General features: G+C 42.5%; 1 protein-coding gene across 1 annotated transcript in view; it reads right to left on the reverse strand.

Annotated features, from left to right (window-relative positions):
• RYR3 (ryanodine receptor 3) overlaps positions 1 to 23364 on the reverse strand; it is a 518087-nt gene that overhangs the window by 341163 nt on the left and 153560 nt on the right. Inside the window, exon 2 of the mRNA XM_073877464.1 lies at positions 18510 to 18629. Within this exon, the coding sequence (XP_073733565.1) occupies positions 18510 to 18629 (120 nt within the window). The remainder of the gene's footprint in view (positions 1 to 18509; positions 18630 to 23364) is intronic.

Here is a 23364-nt window from a genome sequence, read left to right on the forward strand (position 1 = left end):
GCGGGGCTCAATCCCAGGACCCTGGGGATCATGCCCTGAGTCAAAGGCAGATGCTTAACTGACTGAGCCACCCAGGTGCCCCAGGCTTATCATCTTTAAAGATAAAACATTCTTGACATAACTTACCTGGGAAACCAGGTAGTGAGCAAAAGCATAGCGCTTCTTTTTCAACTTGAACGGTGATCAGAGGCAGCTGTAGAAACTTTCTCATGAACACCCAAAAGTTCTCCTCTTTCTTGGCTGTATTTTTCACCAAAAGTACTCTCTAGCTGTTTACTAGAGACTCTGCTGATGAGAACACTATGGCTTCTTTGTTGACACAGTCTCAGAATTTGCATTGATTTCTAAAAACTCTCCTCCTCTTTAGGTAAAAGAAGTGAAATTGTCTGAACCCAGATCCCACAGCCTATCAGGGTAACAATTCAAATTTCAAGTCTCAAGGGACTGCTTCGGGGATGGAAGAGGTGGGCTGGAGATCAATTATTCCACCCTCTGTGCTCTGAGGTGGCAGTGTACCTGAACCACCCCAAAGCGATTACAGTCTGTTCTTTTCAGAAGGAGAAATATCTTGGGATGTAGAGTGAAGTGCTCAAGTAGGGCTTGAGGCAAAAATCCTTAATGACAGTGCTGCAATAAGAAATGGATCATTAGGTCAAGGGGTTTTTAATTTTGTCAACCACTCTATAGCTAAGAAAACAACTGTTTAAGAGAGACTTACAGATAGCTCTCTTGCACCAGCTGTTTGCATCTTCTAAAGGCTTTGGATAAGGCTCAGTTGAGTTTAAGTGAAAGGAGAGGAAAATTATTTGAAAATGTCCTAATAGAGAAAGCAGCTCAATTCTGGAATGACTGCATTAGGAACACTTTGTAATCATTCCCTGAAATACAATGTGGATGAACAAAAACAAATTAATTCTCCAATGTGTTGGAATTATCTAAAATCACCTATTTGCTGCATGTCAGCACATGAAGAACAAAAAAATATTGTTTGCAAAGGATTCATAAAATTTTTCAAGTCGTGTAGTTTGTTCAGGTCACTATTAAAAAGAATGAAGCTTTAGGGTTGCCTGGGTGGCTCAGTCAGTTAAGCCTCTGACTCTTGGTTTCAGCTCAGGTCATGATCTCATGGGTCATGAGACTGAGCCCCGTGCTGGGCTCTGGGCTCACTGGGGAGTCTGCTTGAAGATTCTGGCCCTCTGGCCCTCTGGCCCCTCCTGTCACCTATGCAAGCACTCTCTCTCTCTCAAATAAATCTTTAAAAAAAGAATGAAATTTTGAAGAATAAAACTATTGAATGAACTACTGAGAAGAAGAAGCTGTCAACTTAAATGTCTGGAAATCTTAACTTCGAAAACAAATTTGAACGTTTCCTTTACAAAACTCTCCTCAAAGGAGAGTCACAATCAGACCTGAGGGGTTATCCTGTGGAACATTTTACAGCAAGCTGGAGGGAAAACTTTCTCAAATCACTATCCAGTGTTCTTTAGAAATGGTTTGATCTGTGAATTATGAATATGAACATAACTTCAACGGATTACACAGAAGGTCATAATCATGATTTAAGTTTATCCCCAGGTTTTATTTTATTTTATTTTAGAGATTTTATTTATTTATTTGAGAGAGAGAGAATGGGAGATAGAGAGCATGAGAGGGAAGAGGGTCAGAGGGAGAAGCAGACTCCCTGCTGGGCAGGGAGCCCGATGTGGGACTCGATCCCAGGACTCCAGGATCATGACCTGAGCCGAAGGCAGTTGCCTTACCATCTGAGCCACCCAGGCGCCCTATCCCCAGGTTTTAAAATACCCATGAGGAATACAAATGATACATATGACATGGCTTGCATTCTTAAGATTCAAGTTCTAACACAAATGCAACACATCATGTTTCTTCCACGTAAAAGCAACAAATGAAAAAGAGGTAATCACAGGGGGAAAAAAGGCAAGTCTTCGTGATATAATTAGTAAGTTCAGGAGTGGATGGAGGAAGAAAAAACACTGCTAATCGAGACCAAAATAGCAGCCCTTAGGTCTGAAGAGCAAAGTACTAAGTACTGCAGAGGAGCCCCGGTATGAATAATACCTACTCATAATTCACCTGGGGCCATTTGCCTGCTGTGAACAAGTAAGTGACAAATGAACAGCAGAGCTACGGTGTCACTTTACACACTGAATAAATTCTTTGTGAAGATTCCCACCACTAAGGTACAGACTGTCTTTAAATAAAAAGAGGGACTGGTATTGCCTCAAGCAGACATGTTATTGCAACAGTATTAATAACTCAAGTAGGAAGGCGAACAATATAGATGAGGAAAGATCTCGGGGTTAAAAGATTGGATTTTTCTTTTTTAAAACAACTAGGTCCTCGGGTCCAGCAAATGGTTAGTGCATTGAAAAACCTGACACATGAGGGACACCTGGCTGGCTCAGTCGGTTAAGCGTCTGCCTTTGGCTCAGGTTTTGATCTCGGGATCCTGGGATCGAGCCCCCTATCAGGCTCCTAGGGCGCCTGCTTCTTCCTCTCCCTCTGCCCCTCCACCCCCCTCTGAACTCGTGCTCTCTTTCTCTCTCAAATAAAATCTTAAAAAAAAAACAAAAAACCGACATGTGTTAAACTTGACTTTTATGCTATTTCTTGGGATAGCTGTTTCCCTTCTCATCTCTTGACAGTCAGAAATAGCAGAGCATGAGGCTCAGTGCGGATGCAGAAGTAAGAATAAAACTTCCTGAAAGAAAATAATTGAGCTGCTAATGGAGAAGAACCGGAGCCGTGTTTTTCAGAATCCAAGCACAGTTAGAATTGTACTCCACATGTGGACCAATGTGAAATGAGCCCTTTTTTTCCTCCCCGCACAAAGCAGTACTAGTGCCTGGCCCCATGTGAACAATAACCTGATGCAGGGTAGCTGCTCAGTGCAGAGAGCCTACCCCCGTGCCCCCAGGACCGCACCAGAGGGCCAGCTCACCAGGCCAGCATGACTGTATAGAATACTCCCAGCCATTCTATTCACTTGTACACGTTGGACAGCAAGACTCGGACATGCAAACAGGAACTCCAGCAGCTAAGAGAAAAAGAATGTCTTGTCTCACAGAATGACTGTCGAGCTTCCATTTCCTCATGCCACAACATGGCCGCCAACCTCCAGAAGACTAAGGCTAAGCCCACAAAGGCTATTACCTTTGTTTTCTTGGATGACTGCCACTGTGTAAATTCTCTGCTGCATTATCTTTCCTCTTCCGTGTGGTCATTTCCTTAATGCTCTCTCCCTCCGATCTCCTCAGCCCCTTTTCCCTTCCAGAACACCTGCTCCATGATCAACATGCTCCATCATCCACCCTCTGCCTTCTCCCTGAACACCAGCTGAACAGATGAAATCCAGCTCCTCCCAAAGGACCCCGCTTCCCTTGGGTATCTCCCAATGACAGGATGCTCATTCTCTCCTACCTCATGTGACTGACAGTTAGGAGGCGGGTTCTGTGTCCTTCTCCCACCAGGACTACCTTCAGATCATTACTTTCCCACGAGTTCACGCCTCTTCTTGAAGCTTCCTACGTCTGGTAACGTCGTTCTCCACTCTCTCTCTCACTGCTCTGTGCATTTCCTAGACCTGCCCTTCACTGAAAAAGCTCTGGCTCCTTTTTATTCCACCTACTGGTGATTTGAACATTCACAGTGTTATTTGTTCAATTGCGTCCTCCCAAAATATATGAAGACCTGACCCCTGGCACCTGTGAATATGACCATATTTAGAAATAAGGTCTTTGAAGATGTAATCAAATTAAGGTGAGGTCAGTGGGGTGATCGAATCCAATATGACTGATGTCCTTATAATAAGAGGTAAACACCAGGTGAAGACAGACCCACAGAGAGAGAAAAGGGCCATGTGAAGATGAAGGCAGACTTTGGGGTTATACAGAACATGCGGGGCTACCAGAAACTGGAATGGGCAGGGAGGGATCCTCCCACAGAAGTTTCGGTTGGGAGCAGGTCTCTGCCAAAAACTTGGTTTCCGATTCTAGCTTCCAGAACTACAAAGGAGTAAGTTCTGTTATTTTAAGCCACCTAATGCGTGGTACTTTGCTATGCAGCCATAGGAAACTAATGTATTATATGAATAATCCATCACACATGGCCTCTCAGTTACTCTGCTTCCTCCTTACCAATAATCTTCTATTCTCCAGTTGAGCCACTTTCTCTCATACACTGGAACCATGTTTTCAACCAAACCACTCCACTCTGAAACCTCCGACACAGCCCACTGTCTCACCAGCCACTCACCTTCCAGCTTGCTCACGCACTCAACTGCTCTCATCACTGTTTTTATCCCTTATTTCTTTTTGCTACCACTCAGCCTAAATTCCAAGATTTCATTGGCCAGACTCCCAGACTCTCTTGCCCCTTTATCACTGATCACAGTCACCTGCAACACTTTGACCCTGGCTGAATTAACTATCCCCTGTATTCATGCCTGTGCTGGGACTGCTGGTGACTGCTGACAAGGACACAGTCAGAAAACTGACCACACTAAAAATTAATGCTCATCAACCTCAACTGTCCCTCAATGCTGGGCCCACCCACTGCTCAGCAATCCTACACTCCTCTCTCTCCAAACGGACAGAACCTACCCATCTACTCTCATCCTTGCCTTCCTTCTTCCTGTTCAATGGCAAACAAGTTCCTCCTTTACTTGAAAGTCAGTTCCTCCTCTGCTCTTATCACCAGTCCTTTTCATTAGACCAGTGATTTTCAAACTCAGCCATCCTTCTCTCTCCTGAATCTTCTCTGCCTCCTTCTCCACATGCACCTTCCCATGAAGCACTTACACACACTTAAGTCTTTCCCATTACAAAAATCCCTCCATCCTCCAACCCTCTCCAGCCACTGTACTCTCTCTTTTAGAGATAATCTGCACAGGTTGCCTTTTTTTCCCTCCTTACTTCTTATTCTTTACTTCCTCTAAATTGGCTTCTGAAAAAAATAAATTGGCCTGTACCTTCATCACCCCCATTGAAAGAACTCTCACCAAGACTGCCGCTAGCCTCCATGTCACTACATCTAATGGACACGTTTCATCCTTAAATTACTTGACTTCCAATGGCGTTCTACCCTACTGACTATGCCCCTTTCTTGACACTCTGCCTGTGCTTTCTGTGGGTTCTATGACACTGCACATGACTGTTTTTCCCCTGAGCTCTCAGGATGCTCCTTCTCATTCTCTGTGATGTTACTCTTCATATACTCATTTTTAAATATTGACATTTTCCAGGCCTTCTCGTTTCTTTATCTCTTATGAACATATAATGTATTACTTGTTTCAGGGGTATGGGTCTGTGATTCATCAATTTTACACAATTCACAGCGCTCACCATAGCAATACCCCCCCAATGTCCATCACCCAAGCCACCCCATCCCTCCCACCCCCCACCACTCCAGCAACCCTCAGTTTGTTTCCTGAGGTTAAGAGTCTCTTACGGTTTGTCTCCCTCTCTGATTTCATCTTGTTTCATTTTCCCCTCCCTTCCCCTATGATCCTCTGTCTTGTTTCTCAAATTCCTCATATCAGTGAGATCATATGATACTATCTTTCTCTGACTGACCTATTTTGCTTAGCATAATACCCTTTAGTTCCATCTATGTCGTTGCAAATGGCAAGATTTCATTTTTTGATGGCTGCATAATATTCCATTGTGTATATATACCACATCTTCTTTATCCATTCATCTGTCAGTGGACATCTAGGCTCTTTCCATAGTTTGGCTCTTGTGGACATTGCTGCTATAAACATTGGGGTGCACATGCCCCTTCAGATCACTACGTTTGTATCTTCGGGGTAAATACCCAGTAGTGCAATTGCTGAGTGGTAGGGAAGCTCTATTTTCAACTTTTTGAGGAACCTCCATACTGTTTTCCAGAGTGGCTGCACCAGCTTGCATTCCCACCAACAGTGTAGGAGGGTTCCCCTTTCTCTGCATCCTCGCCAACATCTGTCATTTCCTGACTTGTTAATTTTAGCCATTCTGACTGGTGTGAGGTGGTATCTTACTGAGGTTTTGATTTGGATTTCCCTGATGCCGAGTGATGTTGAGCACTTTTTCATGTGTCTGTTGCAGGCCTTCTCATTTCTTAATCCATTATTTGCCACTCACTCTCACAGTTTGATTTACTAGCCTTAAGCCATTATCTCCTAAATATTACCTCTGCCCTAACCTCTCTTCTGAACTTCTGATCCGTATGTCCAGATGCCTATCAGATTTTTTTCCTGTGTCTCTTACTGGCCTTTGGAATTCAACATGTCCAAACCTCAGTTCATAAGCTTCACCACCATCCTCTGGCCTAACTTACTCCTTTCCAAATAAATTCCTTTCACTAAATAAAATGCCCTCTATAGGCAGCTAAAGCCTATAACTCTGGAGTCACACTTGACTACTCCCACCTTCATTCTTTATCCATCCTATGCATTCTGTTAGCCATACCTGAATTCAATTTAGTTCTTGTCTCTTCACTTCCTTTTTTCATATGAGGAATCCATATAGCTTCCATAAGTTCGTGTTCTCTTCTGACAACAAATCCCCGTATACATTCAGCTCCTATCCTTGCTACCTCAAAATCCCCTCACCTCTTCTCTTTTGCACATGCCAAAGCTACACTGATTTTCATCCCCTCACTAACAGTGCCATCTCTTAGTTCCCTATCTTTTGCAACCTCAATCTCTCCTTCGCTGGACCTCCTCCTTTGCCTAGAAACATGCTTGTGTTTCTCACTGTGAAAACAGCTCGATTACCTAGATTCTGCTTTAACACTATTTTCTCTTCCCATTTTGGGGGGGGGGGCAGGAGAGGGAGAGAGAGAATCTTAAGCAGGCATGGAACCTGACATGAGACTCAGTGTCACAATCCTGAGATCATGACCTGAGCCGAAGTCAAGAGTAGGAGGCTTAACTGACTGAGCCACCCAGCCGCCCCTCTTCTTCCTTTTAAAATTAAACTGCTTCAAAGAGTAGTGAACACTCACTGATGAAGTTCTGATTCAGGCAACAATGGAGAAGCTTACAGCAGAATAACTCTCTTGACAACAACTATTATTAATTCTGAACAAAAATTTTTAAAAACTCTTTGAAGGCACTGGAGAGCAACCTAAAGCTGGAAGGAATAGGACTCTTGAAAGATGGAAAGTCTAATAAGTGATATCTACATTAATTAAATTTTCCTTTGAGGGTACTTCCTCTGTTCATGGGGTTCATGGGGGATAAACCTCCGGAAAAAGTTGTGATGGAGCCAGAGGCCTGACTTTGGGCTGTCAGAATGTCAGGAAATTGAAAAGGAGAATGCTGGAAAGAACAGAACCACCATAGATGAAAACCCAAAATCAGCACACAAATGTCCCTCAAATTTTTTGGCCAACTCCACTGTGCAGTGCAGTATTTCAAGTACCCAAAGGAGGGCAACAGAACATTAAAAGTGAGTGAAGGTTTCAGCAGCTACCCAGTTTCAGAGTGTCAGAATTTGGTGTTCCAGTCTTACTATTTCGAAGGGGTTAGGAAAAACTTCAGGATTTTCATTAAAACTCAGAAGGGCTTTAATCCCAAGAACAAGGACTATATTCTAGGACTAAAACCAAAACCAAATTAGACTAAGCCTCCATAAGATCAAGGAGGTCCACTGATAATTTAACTGCCTGCTAGAATAAAATGCAATACCCTTCAGGGGAAGAAAAAAAAATGAGGGGGAGATATCTTCAGGGGAAGATAAAAAATACCACCTACAATCTTCAGTATACAATTACTAGATATCAAAAGAAATAGGAAAATGTGACTCATTATCAAGAGAAAGCTCAGTTAGTAGGAGTAGACCCACAGACAATCCAGATACTGGTATTAATAGTCAAGTATTTAAAATAACTATTATACTACGTTAATAAACTTAGAGGAAAAAATGAGAATAATGGCAGAAGAGAATTTGAGGTTACTATATAACACCTTAGATGTGAACTAATAGAAAGTTCAGAATTTAAAAATACAGAGCTGGAAAAAAATTCACTGGAGGCAGTTAATGGCACATTTATATTAAATAAAAGTATCAGTTAACATAAAGACAAGCCAGTAAGAAATATTCAAAATGAAGCACAGAGAGAAAAATAGTTGAAAAAAAATAAACCATTTTACGGACCTATAGAAAAATAGCAAACAGTTTAATATATAAGTAATTGGATTTTCAGAAAGAGCAAATGTGGCAGAAAAAATATTTTAAGAAGTAATGGCCCCCAAGTTTCCAAACTTGATTAAAAACAAAACAACAACAACCAAAAGATCCATGAAGCTCAGCAAAACGCAGGCAGGATAAACGCAAAGAAAACCACCCTCAAATGTAATCATTCAAACTGAAAAGCAAAGATATTCTGAAGCTTTGAAAAGATTAATCCCAACTTCTCTTCTGAACTTCTGTCTTATACGTTCAGATGCCTATCAAAATTTTTTCTTGGATGTCTTACAGTGCTTTTGAATTCAACACGTTTAAAATCAAAGATAAAGAAAATTCTTAAAACCTGCCAGCAAAAAAAGACTTACTACATATAGAGGAATCATAAGAATGATAGATCATTTTTCATTTTAAAAAAAGGAGACCAAAGATGGTAAAACACTATATTTAAAGTGATAAAAGAAAAAAAAATCAAACAAGGAATTTACAGAGAAAATATCCTTCAACAATAGAGACAAAATAAAGACATTGTCAGTGAAACAAAAGCGGGGAGAGTTTGTCATCAGACCTGCACTACAAGAAATGCTAAAGGACATTCTTCAGGCTTAAGGAAAATGCTACTAGATGGGAGTCTGGATCTAGGGGACCAAAGAGCACTGAAAATGGTAAATATATGAATATTATAAAGGATGATTATTTTCCTTTTCTTAATTTCCTTGAGACAAATTCAAAGATGACTCTGAAACAAAAATAAGAAAGTACTGCATATTATGTAACTTGTAAAAATAAAACATGTGACAATAATAGCACAGAGGATAAAAGGAAAGTGGTATCATACTACTCCAGACAGACTCTGAGAAGTTAAGGATTTATACTGTAATCCCCAAAGTAAGGACTAAAAAATAAAACACAGAAGTAGAGCTAAAAAGCCAATTGAGACAAAATAGAATACTAAAATATATTTGATTTATCCTAAGGTAAAAAAAAAAGAGGAACAGAAGAATAAAAACCAGAGGAAACAAAAGAAAACAAAATAGTAAGATGGTAGACTAAAACCCAATGGTATTAATTGTTACAATAAATTTAAGTGGACTGAACACTCCAACAACACAGCAGAGATTGTAAAAAGAGGGAGGAGTAACGTGTAACTATATGTTGCTTATGAGGGACGTGCCTTAAATATAAAGATAAAAAACAAACCGAACACAAAAAAGATAGGAAAAGAGGGGTGCCTGGGTGGCTCAGTTGTTAAGCATCTGCCTTCAGCGCATCCTTCAGCTCACCCGGGGTCCTGGGGTCGAGCCCCGCATCAGGCTCCCTGCACAGCGGGAAGCCTGCTTCTCCCTCTCCCACTCCTCCTGCTTGTGTTCCCTCTCTGTGTCTCTCTCTCAAATAAATAAGATCTTAAAAAAAAAAATAGAAAAAGATATACCACAAAATAGTAAACCTAAGAAAGCTTATGGCTGTGTTAATATCAAAGTGTACAATAAGATCAAGGATAAATAGGAGCCTTTGATAATGACACAAAGATTAATTCATCCAGAAAATAAAAATCCTATATATATGAATACACACACCTAAGAGAGCTTTAAAATACATGAAACAAAACAGACAGAACTAAAGCAAGACACAGACAAATCTTCATAGTTTTTAACACCTCTCTCTCAGTAATTGATAGTATAAATACAACTCAGTAAGAACAGAAGATTTGAACGCCATGATCAACCCTCTTAATATTCATACAACACTAGCTAAGAACTGAAAAAGACCCACTTTTTAAAAGTGGAAGACATGGAGTATTAAGCAAGATAGACCACATGTTAGGCCATAAAACAGTCCCAGTAAATTGCCAAGAATTTAAATCTACAGAGCATGGCTTTGGTCATATCAGAATTAAATTAGAAATCGATAATAATAAACACATACATCCCACTGATTCACTTTATTTTTTAAAACTATTCACTCATTGCTTAATCCTTTTCATCTAACTTACTCTGACTCTCATTAATTTCACTTTAAATGTCATAAATGTCCTGCTGATGGTCAAATCCAGGCCTTTAGAATATTTATTCTTACACTACATACAAAAATAAACTCAAAATGGATTAAAGACCTAAAATACGAGATCTGAAACCATAAAAATCCTAGAAGAGAACACAGGCAGTACCTTCTCTGACATCAGCTATAACAACATTTTTCTAGCTATGCCTCCTGTGGCAAGAGAAATAAAAGCAAAAATAAACTACTGGAACTACATCAAAATAAAAAGCTTCTGCACAGCAAAAGAAACAATCAACAGAACTAAAAGACAACTACTGAATGGGAGAAGATATTTGCAAATGACATTTCTGATTAAGGGTTAGTATCTAAAAATAAAGAACTTCTACAACTCAACACCAAAAAACCCAAATAATCCAATTAAAAAAATGGGCAGAAGAGGGGCACCTGGGCGGCTCAGTCAGTTAAGCCTCCGACTCTTGATCTCAGCTCAGGTCTTGATCTCAGGGTCATGGGTTCAAGCCCTGCCTTGGGCTCCACACTGGGCGTGGAACCTACTTAAAAAAGAAGATGGGCAGAAGACATGAACAGACATTTTTCCAAAGACATGCAGATGGCCAACAGCCACATGAAAGGATGCTCAACAGCACTCATCACCAGGGAAATGCAAATCAAAACCCCAATGAGAGATCACCTCACACCTGTCAGAATGGCGAGAATGAGAAAGACAAGAAATAACAAGTGTTGGTGAGGATGTGGAGGAAGAGGAACCCTTCTACACTGTTGGTGGGAATGTAAACTGGTACAGTCACTGTGGATAACAGTATGGAGGCTCCTCAAAAAATTAAAAATAGAAATACCCTATGACCCAGTAATTCCACTACTGGGTATTTGCCCAAAGAAGACAAAACACTAACTTTGAAAAATATACGCACCCGTACGCATACTGTAGCATTATTTACAACAGCCAAGATATGCAAGCAGCCCAAGTGTCTATTGATAGAGGAATAAAGAAGATGTGGTGTATCTACACAATGGAATACTACTCAGTCATCAAAGAAAATGAAATCTTGCTATTTGCAACCATGTGGGTGGAGCTAGAGGGTATTATGCTAAGTGAAATAAGTCAGTCAGAGAAAGACAAATACCATATGATTTCACTCATATGTAAAATTTGAGAAACAAAACAAACAAAAGAAACAAACCAAAAAGCAGACTCTGAACTCTAGAGAACAAACTGATGGTTATCAGAGGGGAGGTGGGTGGGGGGAAGGGTAAAATAGGTGAAAGGGATGAAGAGTACACTATGATGACAAGCAATGAGTTGCTGAATCACTATATTGTACACCTGAAATTAATACAACACTGTATGTTAACTACATTGGAAATAAAAGTAAAAAATAAATATTTAATTTAAATATTTAACTAATTTAATTCAGTATGTGGGTAACTCATCAAGCAATGGCTCCTGATGACCTCAAGTGTGTCTGACTCCATGTTTGGGATAAAAAAAGCTATTGCTTAAAAAGCACTTTGGGGTGTGTCAGGCACTGTTATTAAGTGTTTACAATTAGGAACCCATGAAACTCAATCTTCATGATAATCTATAAGATGGATAGTTTTTAAGTCAAGGAAACTGAGGCAGAGAGAGGTAAAATCATTGGAACCATGGTCAGATAGCTGTTAATCAGTGGAGCCTGAATTACCAGCCCAAGCAGTCTTGTTCCATGGTCCATGGTCATGTTTCTTAATCACTGTCTTAACCATTGTCTTCACTTCAGTGCTCACAGTCTGGCGGAGGGGAGGCATCAAGACAGGTAAACTATCCTAATTCAATGTGGTAGACATTTGATCCCACATTTCCAGTGTTTCTGTGCCTTATATCCTAAGACAGAGGCACTTAGTGATCTGCTTTATTCCTCTGTATTAACTTTCAAGTTTCAAGAAAATACCTCATGATGTCATCTATCTTAAAAAAAGTAGATATAAAAATTTAACATTGCTTCATGTGTTCTCTCGGAACATTTGTATTTTAATAGTTTCTCCTTGATTTAAGCAAAATACAAATTTCTAACTTTAGAATGTCAGGCATTCAGAGGACAGATGCAGGAAGGTTGTGGGAGGGGGTATGGAGATCTGCCCAGGTAATCTTAAAATCTAACCACATGGAGAAATATGGCTTCTCTATCCGTAAGTAAGTTGGATCCATGATACTCTTCATTGCTGAGTACTATAGAATTAGTCATTCAAGTTTGGAATGAATCATCCTCAGGAATTTACTTTTGTCCAAATTCTTGTATCCTTCTCTGCAAATGAGATCAATATTTGTTCCATAGAGCGATAAAAAATTAAATGAGAGCATGTAAGCACCCACCGTGGTACGTGGCATAGAGCACATGATGCCTGATAAATGTAAACCAAACAATCAAAAGGGTTCACATTTTCCACCTATCATCCTCTCTCACATGACAAGGGAGTTTTTTTTTTTTTAAATAGGTTTTATAATAGTTTGGCTTTTCTTTTTTTTTAAAGATTTTATTTGATAGAGACAGTGACAGAGATAACAAAAGAGAGCTCGAGGTGGGCAAGAGGCAAACGGAGAGGGAGAAGCAGGCTCCCTGTGGAGCAGGGAGCCCGACACAGGGCTCGATCCCAGGACCCCGGAATCATGACCTGAGCAGAAGGCAGATGCCTAACTGACTGAGCCACCCAGGAGTTTGGCTTTTCATAAGATCTTAAGTCCAGAGAGACTACTAAACTCTAAAATAACAATCAGAAGTTCAAAGAAAAGCGTACAACCTCAGGCAGAGCCTCCTTCTCTGCAAATTTGCATAGGCTTAGGGTTTTAGAAGTCAACAGTTAATCTATTCTGAGCTAAAGATAATAAAAATAATAGAAAATAAGTTATTTTTAGCCTAGAATTCTCTTAATTTATGCCATCTACATAATGATGTCTGCACAATCACAGATGTTTAATCTTGGATCTTTAGAACCTATCCAACTTCTCAGAAACCAGAGCAGACTATTCTTCATTTTCAAAAGAGGAGGTGGAGGGCAACAGGGCTAAAATTTCCCCTGGAAATTTTCAGTTCGAAAACTGGATTTGAAATCAGATTTTTCATTTTGAATACACCATGACCAAGAAGTGTTCCCCAACAAAGAGACAGAACTTCAATCTGAGACACTGAGAGCCTGAAGATTTTGGATATGCTTCTGGCTTTTAAAGGGCACAAGGGTGGGCATCTGGGTGACTCAGTTGGCTAAGCGTCTGCCTTCGCCTCAGGTCATGATCCCGGGGTCCCCGGGGTCCTGGGATTGAGTCCTGCATTGGGTTCCTTGCTCAGTGGGGAGCCTGCTTCTCCCTCTGCTTGTGCTCTGTCTCTCTCTGACAAATAAATAAAATCTTAAAAAAAAAAAATAAATAAAGGGCATGAGGGTTAAGTTGTTTCACTTCACAATTTCCGTTTCATCCTCATTAAAGTCAGTGAAACAAACCTTGGTCTGCTGAAACTGATCTTCAACAGAAAGTTCCCATATGCTTCTTACTTTTTGATGATCTAAAATTAAGGAAGGCAGAAGTGAGGATTTGGAAAGGTGCTGGGGTTCCAGACACATCAGACAAGGCCAGAGTAGTTAAATAATTGCCATCAATGAAGACTGCTGTGGGAGAAGGCTTATGGAATTCTTTACTCCTTCTGCATGAGAATAGGACCTTCAGTTAACTGTCCAGTTTTGTTCTTAGGACAACCTGGTAGAACTGCTATGTGAATGAGGTTACTCAGGAACACTGCTTATAGTGAAAATGATCCCTGACTGGTAGCCTGAGTCTGCAATGAGAAGACACAAATACTCCACTAGGAAGCCATATCTTTGCAATTCCCTAAGTGTAAGACTCTTCTAGCTGGGGGGAGGTGTCCTTTGTGGGGCCCCCAAAAGCTATGTTTGTGGGGTTGTTACAAGAAACCCTGCTTCCTGTGGTACACGAGGCTTGTAAGTCATGGTACCTGCCTGATGTGGATCTCGTCTCTGCACTCGAGCTGTCATCTGGGGTGGAGGATTCAGAAGCAAGGATTCCCACAGGTGTGCCTGACATGTCTCAGCAGGCAAGTGGTGGTTCCCGTCCCACTGCACAGACTGGTGCCAACCAGTCCATGAGAGTCTCGGGAGTTTGGATGTTAAGTTAAACCAAGTAAGATCCACCCCACCCCCCTTCCCAGCTGGTACTGTTAGTACAAAATAGACGAGATAATATGGGCCAGAGGAAAAGCAGTAAATTCCTGGGAACAAATTTTCCACTTAAAAATGACAGTAAAGGGCACCTGGGTGGCTCAGTAGGTTAAGCGTCTGCCTTCGGCTCAGGTCATGATCCCAGGGTCCTGGGATTGAGCCCAGCATCACGCTCCCTCCTCAGAGGGGAGCTCCTGCTCCTTCTCTCCCTTTGCTGCACTGTCTCTGTCAAATAAATAAAATCTTAAAAAAAAAAATTTAAAAAATGACAGGAAAAAAGTATCTGCTGTTATTGATAAAATAAAGAAACAATGTTTCCTTTCCATGTTTCCTGGTCTTTGGTTCTAATTCTGAAGTCCTTCTTATAAAACAAGACACCTTTTAATTCCTGGAGCTGTGCATCTTTGAAAGGGAAGCTGAGTAACAGTGCTTCCATCTGCTGACATTTGCAGTTTCAGAAGACCTTCAGAGAAGAGTGGGCCACGGCAAACAGAAAGTCACAAGAGCTCTCCGAAGTGTTAAATAGTCTCATGTCTACAGCAAATGTTGGCATACTTTTGCTTCTCATTCTTCTACCTTTTCACGCCTTGCTTCAATGTGACCTCTTTTTCTTAGGGCTTGTACACTAAGAATATCTTTTGAGAACCTTATCTCATCTCTTCTTTCTCAGAGGTCTGTCTTCTCCCTAGAATTTATCTCAATTTTATCTCTCTGAGTCTCAACTAGCTTGAAATACCCTTGACTAGGAATGCCAAGGTCACGGGTGGCTCTGTAACTGGTGCTAAGAGTGGTGTTTGAGATGCATGGCTCACCCTCAGCGCCAGGCTTGGGAATACACCTTCTTACTTCATTGCACACCTTATGTTAGCTTCCGAGAACATAAGAGTGGCACAGGTGGTTGTGAAATTTCATGGTAGGGAATTTCATGGTAGGGAATCAGGATTCCTTCATGGTAGGAAATTTCATGGTAGGGAAATTTCATGTATTTCGTGGAAAGGAAAGGGACAGGCCAGAATGATGTGTGCATAGGTGTAGCTGGCTGCAGAAAAGACTGAAGACTCAGAAAATGGTGGCTAGCTGCCGCTCCCCGGAATGGTGATAGGAAGTTTTGAGAACTTTCTCTATCCTTTCCATGAATTTGACCCTGATTTTTGTTGTTGTTGTTGTTGTTGTTTGTTGTTATTTTTGAGAAGCACTCATGGTGCAGTTTCCTCATCCTATATATAAAAGAGACATACGCTCATGTAACGATGGTGGGCATGTCAGGTGTGACAACTGGTATATCCTTTGGGGAAAGCAGTTGAATACTGTTCATGCTCCTAACACCGGTCATTTTTCTCCTGGACATTTACTCTAAGAAGCAAAAGCAAACTAGCAAAGCCACATACATGTTTTTTAAGAACCATGAAGACTACAGAGCATTATGGAACTGGCTAAAACGTCAAAGAAAAGAAAGCAGAATGCCTATATATCCACTCTGAGAACAACTTTGAAAACATACAGATGCATGTGGACAAAGACTGAATGAAAAACAAATGAAAACAGTTGTGACAAGATGATAAAATTATGATATGTTACATCCCCTTTTCAGTCTTATTACCTTGTTCTAAATTTAAAATGAAGAATTAAAATAAGAACACTTAGGGGTGCCTGGGTGGCCCAGTCAGTTAAGTGTCTGACTCTTGATTTTGGCTCAGGTTGTAATCTCAGGGTCATGAGATTGAGCCCTGCATCAGGCTCTGTGCTCAGCGGGGAGTCTGCTTGGAGTTCTCTCTCTCCCTCTACTGCTGCCCCTCCCCCACTCTGCACACATGCACACAAGTGTGCTCTGTTTTCTCTCTCTCTCAAAAAAATAAGAACACTTAGTCAAGTGGGTGTTAGGAAGGATATTTTCTCATCCTCAAATGCATTTATGTGTGGTATGGGTTATTTTTATTCCTAGGGAATACAAAATATTCTTGGGTTAGGATATATAGTTGTTTTCCATCTGGTTTAGGTAAGATTAAATCATAGTAGTCAATGGTTATATAGACTTTAAAATGTGCTAGGCACTTCACATGTATTAGCTCACTTAATCCTCATAACAACCTATTTAGGTAGTTACTATTAAATTCCCATTAAGCAGATGAGGAAACTAAGCTCAGAAAGGTGGAGTACCTCGGCCAAGATCCCAGCTTAGCTGGTGAGTGGTAAGAGACAGGATTCCAACTCTGATGGTCTGGCTCCAGAGTCTGTGCCCTAAACCACTGCCCCATGCCATACTCAGTGGATGACCAGAAAATGGTACCACGGGTTTCCACTTTAGGCCAATGTTCTTTCCACTGCACCAGGCCATACCCCATCTGGCAGATGAGAAAACGGAAAACAACTTTGAGTGGCTTGCCCATAGTCACATGACTAGCTATTGGCTGAGAATTAACTTCATGATTTCTAATCTAGTGATCTTACTATTATCCCAGACTGCTAGGAATGAAAAGAAAAATACGTAGTTTAGGACAAAAGCAAATGAGAAAGACCTCAGGGAAATCAAGTCTAAGAACTTTAAAAAGAAAAAAAAAATCTTCTTTTGCCACTTTTTTATTATGAGGAGGGGCAGAGGGAGAGAGGGAATCCCAAGCAGAGTCCCTGCTGAGCGTAGAGCCTGATGCTGGGCTGGATCCCAGGACCCTAAGATCATGACCTGAGCTGAAATCAAGAGTCAGATGCTTAACCAACAGAGCCACCCAGGCACCCCTCTCTTTATCATTTATTTTAATGGGACTCTGTCCTACTGGCACTGGCCATACATTGTCACAAATAGACATTGGTACTCAGGGATTGGTGACCTCCATGGGAGGGCAAAAACATGATGGAGAGGACAAGGGCTTCTGGGAGATATGGCCATCACAGTACATATCTGGTGTTCTAGGATTCGGTGGAACTACACATATGTGTCTGTGATTGTGTAGGTCCCTGTGGAGAAATGACATGCCCCTCACGTGGGCCTATGGGAAAATACAGTAACAATTTTCTGCTTATTAAAAAGACAAACAAACAAACAAAAAAAATGGTTCTGTGAGAAAACTGAGCTTGGAGGGCAGGATGGTCAGTTGTATGTCACCGTGGCTAGACGACAGTACTCCATTATTTAATCAAGCACCAATCCAGGTTTTGATGTGAAGGTATTTGATAGATGTGATTAACATCTACAGTTGACTTCAAGTAAAAGTTACCCTTGAGAATGTGGGTGGGCCTCACCTCATCTGTTGAAGGCCTTAAAAAAACAAACTGAGGTTTCTTGGAGAAAAAAACATTCTGCCTCAAGACAGCATTAACTTCTGCCTGAGTTTCTGATCTGCTGATTTGACATACAGATTTCAGACTTGCCAGCCCCAATGATCGCAAGAGGCAGTATCTTCAATACCTCTCTATCTATCCACCCACCCATCAAGAGAAAGCAAGACATGTTTCTCTGGAGAACCCTGACTGATCTAAAGGTCTGGCCAGGACGGCGAAGTACTGTGAACACAGATCCACCTGACACAGAAATCAAGAAAAGCAGAGACGGTCTGAAAGTGCAGCTGAAGAGACAGGACATTACATGCCACCACACAGGCAAGGACCAGCACGGATGCTCCTCTCTGCCCCCCAGGTCACAGTGGGCAGGTGGAGATGATGATCTCAGCACAGTCAGAATGGAGAGCAGCGTGCTTGCTGTGAAACCCAAGCCCAAGCCCCAGTGAGTCCCTGGAGCTATCAGTGCTGGCTGAGAATAAAGAACATGCACTCAGACTTCCAGGAGTTAACACAAAACGGTGTTCTGGAAGGATGAAGAGAACCTCTTCTGCGAGGGCTGACAGTGACCTCAAGGCATCATTGGTATCCTGGTAAGAATGGCAAACAATTCTTCACTGCTCTGGGTTCCTACTGCAGGGGTTCCGGTGCTGGGGAGAGGTATGGTTTAAATCTGATCTGCCTCCCCTTTTCAAAACAAATGTGTTCTTTCTCCCTTCTTCCTCATCTCCTTCCTCATCCCCTCCATGCAGCTCCTTCCCCCCAAATGACTGCTGGGAGGCCAAGGGGAGAAGGCACAGGGCAGGTGATCAGTCTTACCTTGGCTTCTGAAGTGGGTTCCAAGAAGCACAGGCGGTTCCCAAGGCCCTCGGCTGCCAGGCAGAACTTCCTCTGCTCCTTGTGAATGTTTGCGATGCACTGGAGAACCACCTCATCTTCCTGCCGGCAGAATAGAGACACGCATGTGAGTGAGCGGGGCCGCCTCCCCACATGGAACCAGGTCCCCAAGTCACCTTGTTGCATCGTTATCAGGTACACCGAGAGGTACATGCTTTTGCATGTGATACAGAAAAGGAGAGTGTGCTATTCACAGGGCCGTGCTGAGGACCTCCCAAGTCAGAACTCTCAACTCTGCGGTGGCGTTAGTGGGAGCAGGTCCGTGATATGGAACGTATACACCACAGACATCTGCAGCATGAGCCTCACTGCTGGGACACAGGAAAGGCACACAATCCAGGTGAGCAGACAATTTCAATACGTGGATGGACAGGAGAGTAAATCTAAGCAATCTCCAAATAAACAACAGGAACAGGACAGTGAGATGTGATCTAGGGGAAGAGAGACAACAGCAGAGATCAAGCAGAGATGGGATCCGTGGAGGGAAAGTCCATTTGGCGTCAGGCTTGGAGGAGGCAAGAGCCGTGTTGTGGGGGGGATGCGGGTGCACATAGTGGGTAACACATTTGCCAGGGATGACAGAAGGAAGCTGTGGACGGTGACAGGAAATGAGTCCTAAACATATGGGAAAGGAAGGCTGAGAGAAGCCTGGAGGATTCACATTGAAGGGAGGAGCTGAAGGTCAAGTAGAGGAACCACTCTGAATTCTTAAAGAGGGGGACCTCTCTCCTACGCATCACTCTCAAAACAACCCTCCTGAAATTGCAGAGACCTTGTTTGAACAGCATTCCTCTTGTTGATGGTCCAGAAATGAGGCCAACCTCTATTTACACTAACATGCTCATCTCTTGCACAACCCTGCCTGAGGCTGAGAGGAAACAATTTTCCTTATCATTCCTCCAATCTGTCCATCTATGCCCCCGCTCTCCCCACCACTTTACCTTTGGGTTTCCAACATCAAAAACATCTGCAGGTGTGGTTGAGTTAAAGGAGTAACAAGAGGAGGGCCAGCTGGAACTTCCTCCCTAGGAAAGGCTCTCCTGTTGCCCTGCCTCATCCCCAGGCCCCTGATGTTAGTGTTGGTCCCTGAACATTGGACAGGTGGACTGAACAGAAACGGTTTTTCTTGAAAGGTGTCTGCCATGTGCCTGGTCACATGGAAAAAATAAAATCCTTCCACCTGATGGGAAGATAAAGAGATTCGATAGTAAGAGATCCCCCCAAAAGATGTCTGCTGGTACCCAGAGATTGGGCTGGGGCTATAGGAAAATGTGAGAAGCCACAAATCACAGACATATGAAAAGAAGACTGAGGAGAGAGAGAGAGAAAAAAAAAAAAGCTCCACACTGTTACTGGCACGGAAATGTCGCTGTTCATCATTAAATTGAGTCAGTAATAAGTTTAAAAGCCTCTGCTTATAGTGAAGTCAGAATTCATGGTCTTCATTTGAGTTGAGATGGAATAAAACTCCAGAATGGCGCTACACTCTCAAAATGCGGATTCAGTGAAATCTCTGAAGACAATGAAGTTTTCCCCCAGGTGGAGTCTCCCCCAGCTCTTGTGGTGACCAGAGGTAATCACATCCTCCCAAAGGGCACAGGCAGCAAGGGAGTCCTCTCAGTTGTCAAAATGACCGAGGGGCGCTATGTGCATTGTGCAATGGGTCACGGGAGTTAAGGGGTCTGTACTGCAAGAGGCAGTTCTCCAAACACATAATTTTTCTGTCCAAAATGTCAACAGGACCCCCTACTGAGGAATATTTAAGTATCTCCCACCTATGCACAACTCACCAGCAAAAAAAGAAAACACACAAAAAAAACCCCAAAGAATAGGCATTTAGAAATCACAGGAGTGTGTTACGGACCAGACTTTTCAGGAACGGGTGAGAGTCGCCAAAATTTTCTCCTCAGCTTGAGCTGAAGACACCTGTTTCCATGACTTCATTTCCCATTCCCATTCAACTTCAAGGTGCCCACACCACCTTGGCTTGACCTTGCACTGGCTGCCTCTCTTCTTAAAAAAAAAAAAAGATTTATTTATTTAACAGAGACAACACAAGCAGGGGGAGTGGGAGAGGGAGAAGCAGGCTCCCCGCTGAGCAGGGAGCCCGATGCGGGGCTCAATCCCAGGACCCTGGGATCATGACCTGAGCCAAAGGCAGATGCTTAATGACTGAGCCACACAGGTGCCCCACATCTCTGTCTTCTGAAACTTAACATGTCCTCTAATTCCTATCTTCCTAACCTAGGCTGCCCATCAGCTAATGAGATAAAGGGACCTGCCCTGGCTCAACAGCTGTCTGCTGAAGAACAGCCCAGCATACAAGCTTTCCTAGGTCCACCCTCTGGGTGACACACAGATGGGCATGGGACTCTGCACCAAGTTTCCCGCTCTCCAAACACTGTCACTTTCTTCCCCATGCTGGCTGACACTGGATGCTCCATGCTGACCTGGCTGCAGACAACACCTGAAGCGGCAGCCCATGCCTGTCTTCGCACCGACCACCTCTGCAAACCTGCAAGAGATGGACACCTCGAGCCTTCGAGTACTTACTTGACGCTATAATCTTTGCACCAAAGTTCCATGCAGAACCACAAGTCAAGTCAACCCATCTCATCACTTCCCTCACTCCCTGGTTAAACACAGAACACAAGCCTCTCCGGTTACCAGCCCTCCCTCATTCACTTGTTCCTGTGCTGACATACATTTTCTTCCCCTGTTCCCTCTCTCCCTTTGCTTTAAATCAAATCTGGGTATTTCCAGGGGATACCATTTCCAAGGAACTCCCTGTAATTGAAGGCTGCAGGTTCTTCCACATTTTGTAATTCCCCTCCCCAGAAGCTCGAGCACTCCTCCCATCCCTCGATGCCAAATTTGGATCACCTTCCTACTCAGCTGTAAAACTCTTCTATTTTCAGGTATGTGATAGCCAATCTCTGCATCTTCTTGGGCAAACTATCAACATCCTAGTTAATTCTGCTACCATTTATCTCTCTCTCTCTTTTTTAAAGATTTAACTTATTTATTTGAGAGAGAGAGAAAGAGAGAGAGGGAGGGAGAAGCAGACACCCCGTTGAGCAGGGAGCCCGATGCAGGACTCAATCCCAGGACTGGATCATGACCTGAGCCAAAGGTAGATGCTTAACTGACTGAGCCACCCAGGCGCCCTCATGGATCTCTTAATTACAACCAGAAAATTTGGTCATTTTTGTGTGAATTCAACACACATTTATTGACTACCATCCAACGACAAAGGCTTCTGCCACGAGACTTCAGAGCACAGCAGGTTTTATAACACAAGATCTATTAATACAGGAGTATTGAAGCTGATGGCCGAAAGGCCAGCTCATTGCCTTTGTCCCCGCCACTTGAGCCATGATCTCACCTAACTTCAAGGTTCATGTGGACAATCTCTTCAAAATGAACACCCCGACCTAATTATTCCACAGTTTTAGTAACACAGTATGGCAAACATTCTTTGTCAAAACCTAGACGATTCCTATTCTAAATCCAGAACTAATCCTACTCAGAGCCAGACTATCTTGCTCTATGAACCCAATCTTCCCTTTCCTGCTCTCTCATTCTCTTATAGTTCTTGCGCTCTTTCACCAGGATTTCCAGTTCCCAGAGGGCACTGCCCTCTCTTCCTCTATGCCAGGAAGGAAAAGGATTTTTTGATAGAGAAAATAACAGAACTCTGGGATTTTGTTCTATCAACTTATGGGATTTTTTTTAATAATATGTTTTCACTTTGTCTGAACTCTGGTTTCACTGGAACAAGACCACAAGACCTCCACCTTCCCCTTTTTGTAGGACTCACAGCAGATCCAACTCAGTCTATATCAAATCACCACTTCCCCCCAACAGTAAGACAAAAAGACAAAATAAAGAGCACATTTAAGTGCTGACCTTCAGCTAGGTCAGAAGGCAGAATAATCAGTAACAAGACTTTTTAGACCTAGTCTCTGTCCTTAAGGATGAGGGGTACACATGTCTTAAGTTCCTAGGAAATAATACTAAAGATCACATAAGCATTTCCTGATTTCTACCTAATACATCAAACGGTCTCTGCCCACTCCCCTGGAAGTGAGTTCTCCCCTCTGCCTCCAGCCCCATCTCTCTTCCATTCCTACTACCTTCCCATATCCCAAATAAGTCTTGTCTAGCATCCCTAAAATGCTCCTTCTTGAAACTCTTCTGTCCCTTTACTCAACTCTGTGTTCTCCTTGTTCTCCTGCCTGTCTGATGGATCCTTTCCATGTTCAATTTCTCTTGCTATCCCTACATATAGGGATCAGTCAAGGGTGGTCTTGTCAGCTTCCTTTAGCAAACTCATCCATTCTTCAGGCTTCCAGTTTTATTTGGAGGAGTTGCTGGACCATCTCTACCTCCAACTTGGTGGTACTCTAAGGTTCCAAACCTCCACTCATTCCTGAATTTATCCATATACTTATCAACGCCACAAACCAACATGTCCCAATGCACCCAAAGGCACTTTTCAGTCTACTCATCCTTTTATGTTCCCCATGTTTGGTAGTGACACACCCAACCTCTTGGCAACCCCGGCCCAAACACCATCTCCTGTCTCTGAGTCTTCCCTCCTTCTGGTCCTACAGTAAATGGGCTAGAGAAAGGACAGACTGGAGGTCTAGGGACCAAGACAAGCTATTAAGACACTCAGAGTTTTTTTCCTCTGGTCTGTTACACAGCTCTGACCTCACCGTTTTTCTGTTGAAAATCCGTAACGACCCTCTCTCCACTGTCCATGTAGCAAATA

This window comes from Callorhinus ursinus, unplaced genomic scaffold (genome assembly GCF_003265705.2).
Source record: "Callorhinus ursinus isolate GAN/ISIS: 27379988/994484 unplaced genomic scaffold, GSC_fseal_2.0 scaffold25, whole genome shotgun sequence".
NCBI classification, from domain to species: domain Eukaryota; kingdom Metazoa; phylum Chordata; class Mammalia; order Carnivora; family Otariidae; genus Callorhinus; species Callorhinus ursinus.